This window comes from Zingiber officinale, chromosome 7B (genome assembly GCF_018446385.1).
Source record: "Zingiber officinale cultivar Zhangliang chromosome 7B, Zo_v1.1, whole genome shotgun sequence".
Classification (NCBI taxonomy): Eukaryota; Viridiplantae; Streptophyta; class Magnoliopsida; order Zingiberales; family Zingiberaceae; genus Zingiber; species Zingiber officinale.
Window position 1 is genome coordinate 8,126,873 of NC_055999.1, and position 12,341 is coordinate 8,139,213.

Below are 12,341 nucleotides of genomic sequence, written 5' to 3' on the forward strand. Positions count from 1 at the left end.
TCACTTAACGACACCGTTTCATACACGGTGTAAAACCGATGTAATATTGTATGTTAATAACACCAGTTTTGGCAGCGGTAAATGACCGATGTAATATTACTTTATAACACCGGTTTTACATCGGTGGAAAACCGATGTAATATGTATTTTTTTTAACAGCACAGATTTGATCTTAAAACCGACAATAAAAAAAAATACACAAATATTCACAAATTGTACAAATATTCTTCATTCAATAATATCCATAAAATACACAAATATTCACAAATTATATAAATAATCTTCTTACAACAATATCCATAAAATACCCAAACATTCTTTTTACATCAAAAGCTAGCTAATAGATATCAAAATCAAGGTAGAACATTCTTTTAACACATCAAGGTAGAACCGCACTTCAAATGTAATCTAGCATGCATTCAGCCCACTCGAACTGCATTTCATCAATTTCAACTCTGGAGTACTTGAGATTTGTAAACTGTAAAAACACATAAATCCACCCTATGTCAAATAACTAAAACAAATGTGTACATGTATCAAATAAAAAATATAAGATCACAAGTGCTTGTCATAAACATGCTTACCAGCGTGTTGAAACCTATTCTGTGAATGGTGGCTTCGAATGAACTTCACGAGCAAGGCCAAAATTTGCTATCTTCACAAAGTCCTTGGTTACCAATAAGTTCTCTGCAAAGGTCATAATCTAGTTTAATAGAATGCTAACTTCACCAGAATAATTATAGGTGCATAAATCACATTTAACAAAATAAATGCTAATCCTAGATAACAACGTTGTAGGAATAGATATGTTAAGAGCACACAAATGAATCTTTATAGGGATATTTGGTTAAAAGCGGAACTAAAGAGGTACACCTACCTCCCATGTCAATAAGTCACTTCCTCGAGTTGGATATGGCTTTTGCAAATCTAGCTCCATATAGAAGGTGTAGAGTTTGATATCTTGAAGCTGCAAATCCAATCAGAAGTAGGATTAACGTGGTAAGCAAGACATTGAAAATCCCATTAATAGACACATATTGGCCATGAGAACCCTTGTTCTTGTCATTGAAATAAGGTGGGGTAGTTGTCATGCCTCCCAAACTTGAATTAAAAGGATATGGGAGAAGACCCCTAAATCCTTCATTTATCCATTGAACTTCCTTAATGTACGAAGGCATAAAAAATGAAGAAGGATAACGATGCCATTCACTTCCGATGCAAAGCATAGTCTCTGTGCATAAAGGCAAGCATTCCATCAAATTTAAAACTATAATCCAATCAATATAAAACTATAATCCAATCAAATTTATAGGCTATCGCTTCTGCATAATTTCCCTATTGTAATACAAGAGAACTATCAATTTCCAACTAGGGGCAAATACAACAAAGAAGATGATAGACAAATTATATGACTTTCTTCTATTAAATGAGGCAATATGCAGTAACTCTCAAACTAGCAATGAAAAAGGCAGATATAGTACTCTACCTGTTGCTTGTATATAATAGCCAAGTTGTTGAAGGGCACAGATATCCCTGTTGTAACTGCTAAAATTGCCTTATAGAATGATGCAACAACACTCATCATATTACTGCATGAAGAGAAGTTTCATTAAGGAACAAAAATAAACTATCCGCACAGTTGTCATCAAACATTTCTAAAGCTTACCAATCCATGTATATATATGTTGCCAAGGCTTGACAATGCTTGTGGATGGTTAGGTTGTAAAGCAAAGCATGACTTGGGAAAAATTATTAAAATGAAGTTATTAACAAGGAAAAAAACAACTTGTTATTATCTCCCTGATTTCAGGATCATATGATTCCAGTTTCAGAACTAAAATTCTTTCAAATCCGTAACATTCTGAACGGTTGGGTTTTTTCTGCAGTTAGGCCCTGTACTTCAAAAGACGGTAGAATCTTTTCGTCTCCTCCCTCCTACGGAAAATTATGTTCCCCCATTTAAGGACCCTTGGAGGTTTTGGTGATGACTACAATGTTTTGGTATGAAACCTTCCAACGTGTCTACAGATGACCTTCATTGTATTTTTTGTATATACCTTGCTTGGTGTTTGGATTTGTTTATGCAAGGAATGAGCACTGCATCATCTACTGGGGATCTTTAACCATGCTTTATTTTTGAAGCAACTACATCAGCACACTGGGTTACATTAGTTTGCTTTTTGTTCTAGCATCTAAAGCAAAAGAAAGTACATAAAGGATAGAGGATAAGGAATAACCATGACAAGAAACCAGGAAAATATATAATAACAGTAGTCCTTCAAAGACAATGAAAATAAAGTAACTAACTTAAATCTGAAGGTGATGCGTAAGTTCAAAAATCTTAATAAAATAAATTATAAGTCGACATAAAAGGATATAACTTTATAAGTAATTTAGAAATTATAGACAGTTTTAATTTAGAAACCTACTACAACACTATGTTAAAGGTTTATGCAGAAAATAAGCTGTTGGCCTCAATAGCACTGATCCAACTGCTAAGTGCTCATATCAAACTGCTTCTCCACTCATTAGCCTTGAGTACTCCAACCGCTGGGATCCAATGACCGATGAGAGGAGCAGTATCGGGTCATCTCAAGAGACTCCTCAGATCTATAGGTTTAACTTGGAGGAGATAGAATGTGCTACTCAGTACTTTTCGGAGGTGAATTTACTTAGCAAGAAAAGCAGCTTTGCGGCAACATACAAGGGGATACTACACGATGGAATGGAGGTTGCAGTGAAGAGGATCATCAAGACTAGTTGCAAGTCAGAGGAAGCTGAGTTTCTCATGGGTTTGAAGGCATTGACATTGCTAAGGCATGAGAACCTAGTTGGATTAAGGGGCTTCTGTTATTCAAGAGCAAGAGGAGAGTGTTTCCTCATTTATGATTTTGTTGCAAATGGGGGTTTGTCGGAATATCTAGATGTCAAATGCGATGAGATTCACAAGGTCCTTGATTGGTCTGTAAGAGTTTGTATCATCAAAGGCATTGCTAAAGGTATTCTACTTGACCTATATGACTATTTATTTTCCTTCTCAGATAGCTATCATAATGAATATACTACTGTAACAACAACAGCAACAAACATTGATCATTTAAGATGGAATTTCATCTTGTCATTTAACTACATTTTCACTTTGCCTTGAGGAATCCTAATTTGTTTGATTCTTACATAGGTATGGAATATCTCCATAGCGACAAACCTAGCAAGCCCTCCTTGCTCCATCAAAACATGTCATCGACAAAAGTCCTCATTGATCGCCATTTCAACCCCCTACTCTCCAGTTCTGCCCTGCACAAACTATTAGCAGACGATGCCATTTTCTCCTCTCTCAAAACAAGTGCTGCCATGGGCTACTTAGCCCCCGAGTACTCTACCAATTAAAATAAATTATAGTGGCAAATACTCTACCTGAGCAGGCTATCCAAAGCAAACCTTGTGGATGCAATAAATTATAGTGGCAAATACTCTACCAATTAAAATAAAGTAATCCAAAGGATTAAGTCTATGTCCAGACACAATTAAGGTAATTTGATGTGCCTATATTGAAATTAATTACTATACAGATACATATGTACTCTGAAGGGGGGATACACAGTGAATATAGCTCACCTTGCAATGCTTTAATCGGATGTAATCATATTTATCATCTCGAACCCATCTCACTGCTGGAGTGGTATTTCCTGAAGCACAGAATCGAGTGCCAACTGATTTGAACAGAAACTAAAATAATATTATGAGTAAAAACACTTACCCTCATCCTCCTCTAGTTTTGATTCCTCCACATGAAGCAACTCCTTGACCCTTGCTTGATTCTCTGCACTTCCCAATCCAGTATCTAAAATAAGCACATCGCATCCTCTGAAACAATGTGTAAATGTATGTCAGAAAGAAGCAGGGTGGAATTAGGCATCGAAAACTGAATTAAAAAAAAAACCCTAGAGGGTGGAAATTAAATTACAAAAACCTAGAGGAAATGAACATACAAAAGAAACGCTAACCATAGGTATGGCTCCCTTCTTTTAACATAACCATATTAAATTTATATTCTAACCTAAACCATCCAATATCTAAATTCCCATTAGATCTTCAAGGTTACAATCTTCCATAATCACCTAACATGAAACCTAAATGTCACTGAAACCATTTCAGATTCAGGTTAATCTTTATTTACAACATTCAATTACCCAATATAACAACTCTTATCCTTGTTAACTAGTAGCACATCATACCCTTAACCTCCAACACCAGAACAAACAAATTCTTATTGACTCTGCCGTGGATCCAACTCAAAACACACAGGATTCATTAGGTAACATCTACTGCAACTAATGATCGCACAAGGGTAAGGAACAAGAAATAAACCGTACCTCAATCCCCTACAAACAGAACATTACATAGTGCATCTTCACTAGCCGGATCAAGAAGAAAGAATAACAAGAAGTCATCAAAACAACCTGTTAACAACAACAACAGATCGACCTCATTACCTCTGCACCCTTCAATCACCGGAGACGATCACTGATACGAAGAAGAGATCGATCCAACAGAGCTGTGGTGGCCGGGGCCAAAATACCAGTCTCTGCTTCCCAGAAAGAACCACCTGAATCAACACTAGAAAGGATCAAGGTTCGAATTCACAACCAAAACCAAACCCTTACCTCCAAGATCGAAGTTAGGGCAACGACTTGTTCTTGCCGACGAACAGGGACAGAGATCGGGAAGGAACAATGGTTGTTACCTCCTCCAAACAATCGATGCTGGCCTGATCCAACGCCGATGCCCTTGGTTCCCTCCCGACAGCCAGCGAAATCCACCGATCGAGATCCGTCGCCGTTGTTCACCGAGATCAGAGAAGGGAGGAAGGGATCGGGGAGAAAGAAGGTTCGGCTGTAACTAACCTCTCTTCCTCTCAACGCTCCAAGGTCCGCTCTTCGCCGGCGCCACCGAGAGAAGAAGAAATCGCCGGTCTCGGTTGCGTGAAGTCCGAAGTCGCGAGAAGCAGAGGAAGAACAGAGGAGAAAGTCGGGGGAAAAGAAAAGGCTTCGGCGCTTTATAGAGAGGTTAACCCCAAACCCCATCCTCAACCTTTAGCAATCAGACGATTAAGAAGGGGAAGAGATTCAAGAAGGGGAAGAGGGAGATGAGGCTGAGAGAGATGGTCGGAGGTTTAGGTTTAGGCTGAGAGAGATGGTCGGATGGTCGGATGGTCGGAGGTTTAGGTTTCGGTTTAGGTTATCGCGAGAGAGATGGTCGCGCGGAGGAAGGGGCGGGATAAAGATTTAGGTTTGGAGGGAAAACACTTAGGTAGATTTTGGCTTGTGGGGAAAATTAAAATATTTTATTTGGGTTCATTAACATCGGATTTTAAAAACCGATGTTAAAATCGATGTCTATTAACGAAAAAAGGGGCGCTCATAGACATCGCCTAAAACACCGATGTCTATGAGCTAAAATCTGTGCTCATAGACACCGGTTTTTAGAAAAACCGATGTAAAATACTCAAAGACATCGGTTTTAGCCTAAAACCGTTGTTGTTCCACTGATGTCTATGAGCGATTTTGTTGTAGTGAGCTTGGCCAAGGTTGGCCTAGTCAAGTGTGAAGTCTATTCAGGTCAAGGTTGACTAGATGATTAGCAAGTGGTGAGTAGTCTACCAAGTGACTAGCATGCCCAAGTAGGTTAAGGTGATCCAATGCTTGGTAAGAGGAAAACTCTAGGGGGAGGTAACCCTTGATACCTATGGGGTGGTAACCCTTGTTCCTCTAGAAGTCTTAGAGGAGTGAACTCCAAGAAAAAATCTTAGTGAATGAAGTGAGACCCTAGTGAGTGAAGCTAGTGTTGAGATATGCTCGATGTTGTGTGTGCTAAAACATGTTTCATAAACAACTACAATGAAAAATAAAATAATAATAATTCCTAAATTATTACATCACACGCACCAAACGTATACAAGGATACAATATGCCAAATATAATCACATAATTAATTTTTATGGAAAGTAAATTTACACTAGGTGTACCTTACGAATGACTTGTAACGAGAAGGGCATCAACCATAGCGACGTTGTTAAACCTCGCCTCTATTTGTATCCACGTCGAGATCCTCAAGACAACTACTTGAGTACAAGCCTCTCCTTCAGAAATTACTAGCCACGAGCGAAGAAGAGGGATCAAGAGGAAGAGGAAGAGGAAGAGGAAGAAAAGCACACAAGGAAGATATTTCTTCCTTGTGGTGGTCACGACAACAAGGGAAAGAGCTTCCCCTTGTTGGCGGCGGAAAAGAGAGGGGAGAGGAAGAGGAGAAGAGAAATTGGGTTAAGGTTTTCTAAAAACTTTACAAGCCAATTAATGATCTCATGTATATAATCTTCTCTCAACTATATCAATATATAGCCCTCATTAACGAGTTGGATTTGAAAGCCCAAATCCAACTCATTATCCCTTAACAAAAAATTAGCCCATTAACCCCTTAGTTTGGTTCATAACTAAACCAAGCTGGTTCATGACTAATTCAAAATTAAACCAAATATGACCCAACTCTTCTATAAGAAATGTGGCCTATCTGCGCTTCCATTGCGACAAATATTTCCATATTTGTCTTATGTATGGTCCAACCAAACATTTATCTCTTGATCTAATAATCCTATTTTTTTAAACTTGTTTTATGTCTTTTAGAGACTCGTTAGTGCATGTGACCCAATAGGTTCCCGGTTTATCTTGGCTTCTCATAATTAACTACTTAATTATAGAACGATTATGAGTGACACTTAGTAGTACATTATGATCCCCAATTAGACAAAAAATCATAGTTAATCTTAGAATGAATTCTAAACCCTTCAGCAGCTACAGTGAGTCGTGTCTCGTTCCTTTCACTCATCTTATACCCACTTGGTTTAGGACATGGTCTATGTGTCTTGTCCTCACTAGGCTAACTACGTCACACCTAGTCCAAGTAATACTTCCTCGTTCTGCTTATTCAAATGACTTGTACATGTGTACATGAGTCTCGTACTCTTAACATGTGATGCTTTGGCTAAAGACTTTGATTAATAATTCTAATGAGTGACCATAGGGTATACGTCTCCTCGCAAGGAGCGGTGAATCCTCTGTGGGTTATCCAAATACCTTCGGACACTTCAACTTATACCCAATCATCCCTGATCCACACCTCAATGAGATGCTTGCTTAAGATGTCAAAGTATAAGTCTTCATGACCAAAATAACTTGTATACCTCAAGTCGAAGGAAACTTGCACTCGTGTTGCAGTAAGAACATCACAGACATATCTATATATATGTAGAGATCCATATGAAGTCTTACAGCGAGTCACTCCAATGAACTAGTTACCATAACTAGCATCTACGTTTAACTCTTAACATCCCAATATCTCCAGCCAGTGAGAAAACAGTTGCTTGGACGAACCAAGGAGTATAACCCGTGCTAGTCTTATAAAATTGATGATGTCCGAATGCATCAATTTGACAATTAGGGAAATTTCAATATATTCATGTAGAGATAATCACTAGTTGCGATCCAATCACAAATTCTCTCATGCTATGAATTATATTATGGATATTTAGTAAATGAGTTTAAGACAATCAAACATATAATATACACTCAAATAGTGAATCTATACTTATCAAATAAATAGAAAAAAAATCATAAGACGATTGCCTTAGGACATCCCTCAAATTCTAATTGCTAGGTGGCGAAAGCCCTGATGAGTGAAGTCATGCAATGAGACCCTAGGGGAGGTAACCCTAGGTAGTGAGAAGTGTTAATGATCATGGTTTGGCTAGAAGGGGGGGGGGGGGGGGTTGAAAAGATGGTTACTCAATCCTTTTGCTTACTACAACTTGTTAGTACGTAGTGAAATAATGAAAACAAAAACAAGATAAGACAATAAACTCTAATAAGGTTGTTCAGAGATAAAAATCCTACTCCATGACTTGTCCTTGAGGTGGACGATCCCTCAATCTGTCGGTGGATTAATTCCCGACAATCTCCTGCTAATGCCTACTCCTTATCAATGGAGAAAACCTCGTACAAAGCACTCTTCTTCTTTACAAGATTGAGAATGAGGTTTAGGAAGAAGAGTATTAGACTTGGAAGCTTGAAGTCAAACACTTAAGAGTATATACAACAATAATCAGTACCTTCCTTCATGCCCCAAACTTCCTTTAAATAGAGTGAAAATAGTTGATCCCGAGTTAACTTATTTCCTGCGCACCAATCGACTGGAAACATCATCATTTGACTGATGCTACCGTTGGACACTGCCAATGGTGCTCTACAGAATCTAGGATTCTGCCAACAACTCTCTACAGAACCTTCTGTGCCCTTGTGATCTTGCTTAGTCGATTGGCAACAACATTAGTCAACTGGTCTCAACTCTCATCCTTTCTAGAGTTGCCCTTGAAGCCCTCTTTCTCAACCTTCATTCCTCAGATGCACTTGAGCCCACGGGTCCTCATCGTGACATCCTTCATATTGCTTTGAAGTCCATTTCCCTTGGCTCCACTCCATTGTTCCTTGTCCGGTGGTCTCTCAGATGCCTTCCACACCATTCTTTATCGATCTTAAGGACCTGAGCCATAGGATGAACTTACTAAGCTCCACCGCACCAAGTTTCTCATATATGGTTCACCAAGTCTTGCACGACTCAAATGTTAGAGTGTATACTAAAAGTCTAGCTTTTTGTATAAACATTTATTTTGAAATAAGAATCACATTGATTAAATGTCTACATTTATGCTAAGTATAGTTGTCAATTTAATTTATATTGTAGATAACATGGTGTGAGGAGACACACAGAAGATCATGTTATCAGTTCCTTATAAATTATAAATAGTACTAGCTCACAACCAAGATGGAATGGGACAAACTATTGGAATGGTTGTAGTGTAATTTGGTATTAGTTTATCTTGACTATAAAATTACACTAGTACACTATGAGTGTATTAAGCAGGACCATTTGAGGTAGTTTCTTTTTATACTGACTACATAAAAGAACAAAACCTCTGCTATTATGGAAGTGCGTACTCTTAATTATGATATAATAATTAGTTGTCAGTTAATTTTAAAATAAATATTTAAGATTAAAATAAATTTTTAAAGTTAATTTTAAAATAAAATTTTAAGATTAAGATAAATTTTTAAAGTTAATTTTAAAATAAATTTTTAAGATTAAAATAAATTTTTAAATTTTGAGATTTAATTTTAATTTTAGTTTTAATTTTAATTTTGATTTTATTTTAATTTTAATTTTAATCTTAAATTTAATTTTAATTCAAAATTTAATTTTGATTATTTGTCATCTCACCCGATCTAAATTTTCAATCAGGGAATCCTATATTTTTGTGAGATGAATTTGATTCAATTATAGGGTTTGATTTAACTTTGTGTTAGATTCAAGTTTAGCTTTGGGCTCAACAAATAGATATATTTTGGATAAACTTCTGGGCTATGGTGAGTCACCTGGACATCATTAGAGTAACCATGACTTCGAGGTTTTCCAAATAGTCCTATCCACTGAACTTAATACAAAACCTTGGTCTAACTGGTTGAGATCCGTAAGGGGTAGCTTCGGCTAGTTCCACTTAGCCAAATGCACCAGGTCGAAGCCATATCTTCCTAGACATGCATAAACTAAGCTTCCCTGACGTACTATCATCCAAAACTTCACCAGTACCATAGGTCAAGTTAAACTTTGTCCCTTTTTACTCTAATCCTAATTACCCTGCCGGGTCGGTTAGTTTTAGTTACCTTGTCAGGTAAATTATTTTTGAAGGTGTCAGCTATTCTGGAGCCTCCCCCTGAATTATTGACTCTTTATTTTAAGATTTTTGTATAATTAGAGTTGGTTTTAGTTAAGTTTTAATGTGTAATTTAAATTTAAGTTTTTAATTTTGAATTAATTAGATTGGTTAAATTATCCTTCTTTAAAAGAGTATATTTAATTTTTAAATTTCCTTTCAATTTCAATTTTATTAGGTTAATTGAACTATCTTTCTTTAATAGCTTATTTTTAAAGTTTAAATTTTTATTAATTTTTAAATTTGAATTAATTAAATTGTTTGAATTATATTTCTTTAAGGTTTTATCTTTTAGCCTTTTATTAATTTTAAATTTTAAATTTTCTAGATTATCTTTGTTTAATATGTTATTTTTAACATTCAATTTTAAGTTTGTTAAAGTGTTTGATTTTATCCTTATATTTTCTCTGCCTTTTAAATTAAAATGGTTAATTGAATTTATTAGATTAGTTTTATCTTTAAAATTTAATTTTTTGTTAATTATATTATCTTGGTTTTAGATAGCATTTTCTAGACTGATTTTATCTTGATTATTAAATACTTTATTAATGTAATTATTGATTTTATCCATTTTCTCATTTTTAACTTCTAAATTTAAATTTATTTTAATGTTTGACTTATTTATGTCTAGATGCTCACTTAATTTTAAATTTTCTGAATTAATTAAATTATTAGAATTGATTTGGTCATTGCTCTGTTTGACCAAGTCAAGGTTGATGCCAAATTGATCAGAGTCTTGATGGACTTGATCAAAATCTAGATTATTTTGTGATTTTGAATTTAAATCATTTAGATCTAGATTATCATGCACCATACTTGGAATAATTTCATACTTATCTGAATCATCATGCTGATTATTTAAACTACTATTAGCAGGGGTATTTTGGTAAACATTACTAACCTTGAGCACAACTCCTAATTCAGTAGGCTTTTCCATTGGATCTGACTCAAGTCCGAATTCAATTTTGTCTTGATCCTCTAACTCCAATGACTCCTCGTGAAGTTTGATCAACTGGGTCCAAAGCTCATATGCATTCTTGTACTTTTCTAGTCTGCATAAACCATTGTTAGGTAAAACACCACAAATATTTTTACTTACATTTTTGTTCAGTTCCGAGTCCTGAGAAGGTTTTCTCAATATTAGCACATTATCGAAATCTAGGCTTCCTAAGAAGCATTTCATTAAGCGCTTCCAGTAGTTGAAATCTTGATCGTATGGTGGTGGTTCGTGGGGGTTCCGTCCTTCTTGAAGAGACATTGGTCTTGCACACAAGGAAACAGAGACAAGATCCCAAGACTTGGTCTTGGATTAGCAGTGCTGGAGAAAGAATATAGTATTGCACTAATTTAAAAAAATAAAATAAAATATTAAAAAAATATTATTTCAAAATTTTGAAAATGTGATATTTTGTCAATACTAAGCAATGGTGAAGAGATGACAATGTATTTTTCAAAAATATTTTTGGAGAGAAAAAATGAAAGGCGTAAGGTTTTATTTTAAAGACAAACAATATCTATTTTTCTTTTAAAAAGAACCCCCCTTGCTCGATTGGTGGTTGCACCAATTCAGAGCGGTACCGGCTGTGATACCACTTGTTGGATCGTAAGTTTAGATAGGGGGGGGGGTGAATATCAATTTAAAAACTTTCGTCGAAAAGAGTTATGCGCAGCGTATAAGCGAAAAGAAACAAGGCTAACACAAGTTCTTTTTACTTGGTTCGGAGCCTGTGTCGACTCCTACTCCAAGGTCCGCACTCGTCGAGTGCTTTCATTGAGCAATTCACTAGCAATTCGAGTAATTGTTTTACAATTGAAAGTACAGTTGCTAATGAAAAATAAGGCAGTACCGACAAGGAAGAAATCAAAAGAAAAGAGCGCGTTGTCGGAGTTTCGCAGCGTCGCAGGAGCACAAGTGAGCAGATCGTTTGTTCTGAGTTATATGTGAAGCTCCACCCCTGACCCTTCTTTTATAGGAAGCTCGGGGCGCCTTGGTGTGACGTAGCCGCCCCAACCAGTGAGCTCCACATGTCGACGCCGTGAACTGGATAAATTATGCCTCCGGGCGCCCGGACCACCTTTCTCCAGAAACTCCTTCTCCTGCAAGACAAGGTTAATCCAAGGTAATATATATCCTGCAAAACAAAGTGTTAGCATAGTTTATAATTTGACAAAACGAGTATTAATTAGATTCTGTCTCTCCGAGATCGGAATCTAGTCAAGATCTCAACTTAGAGTTCCAAAATGGTTCTAAGTCAGATCGGCGCCTAAGTTCCCTTCCCGGGAACGCGTCCTCACAGTCACTCCCCTCCAGTAACTTACCTTTACTTACCTGCCAGATGTCCGGTCAGCCCTTCGACCCGTCTGGACTTCGCGCCAGCTATCCGATCAGCCCGTCGACCTAGCTGGACTTCGTGCCAAATGTCCGGTCAGCCCTTCGACCCATTTGGACTTCGTGCCAGCTATCCGGTTGGCCCGTCGACCTAGCTGGGCTTCGTGCCAAATGTCCGGTCAGCCCTTCGAC

General features: G+C 36.9%; 1 protein-coding gene and 2 long non-coding RNA genes across 5 annotated transcripts; 1 reads left to right on the forward strand and 2 right to left on the reverse strand.

Moving 5' to 3' along the window:
• Window positions 1-419: 419 nt before the first annotated feature.
• LOC122003547 lies at window positions 420-1,717 on the reverse strand. Of its 2 annotated transcripts, XR_006117984.1 has the most exons (5): window positions 1,487-1,717; window positions 1,052-1,231; window positions 878-967; window positions 585-687; window positions 420-478 (listed from the first exon to the last, which is right to left on the reverse strand). It is a non-coding gene; the product is annotated as an uncharacterized LOC122003547 (long non-coding RNA). The 2 variants fall into 2 exon arrangements; XR_006117983.1 differs by lacking the exons at window positions 1,052-1,231; window positions 1,487-1,717 and having other exon boundaries at window positions 878-1,035.
• Window positions 1,718-1,984: 267 nt separating this feature from the next.
• On the forward strand, window positions 1,985-3,489 carry LOC122004139 (probable serine/threonine-protein kinase At1g01540). Its single transcript, XM_042559068.1, has 3 exons — window positions 1,985-2,001; window positions 2,482-2,999; window positions 3,179-3,489. The coding sequence occupies exons 1-3, from the start codon at window positions 1,985-1,987 to the stop codon at window positions 3,385-3,387; spliced, it is 744 nt and encodes a 247-aa protein (XP_042415002.1). The 3' UTR covers window positions 3,388-3,489.
• Window positions 3,490-3,528: 39 nt separating this feature from the next.
• On the reverse strand, window positions 3,529-4,797 carry LOC122003548. 2 transcript variants are annotated; one of them, XR_006117985.1, is made up of 4 exons: window positions 4,745-4,797; window positions 4,494-4,606; window positions 3,758-3,864; window positions 3,529-3,686 (listed from the first exon to the last, which is right to left on the reverse strand). It is a non-coding gene; the product is annotated as an uncharacterized LOC122003548 (long non-coding RNA). The 2 variants fall into 2 exon arrangements; XR_006117986.1 differs by lacking the exon at window positions 4,745-4,797 and adding an exon at window positions 4,665-4,680 and having other exon boundaries at window positions 4,494-4,585.
• Window positions 4,798-12,341: the final 7,544 nt, after the last annotated feature.

Bases quoted from the DNA above. Each gene is read 5' to 3' on its own strand.
- LOC122004139 (XM_042559068.1), top strand. The intron at 3,000-3,178 runs GTATTCTACTTG...ATTCTTACATAG, and splicing joins CATCAAAGGCATTGCTAAAG to GTATGGAATATCTCCATAGC.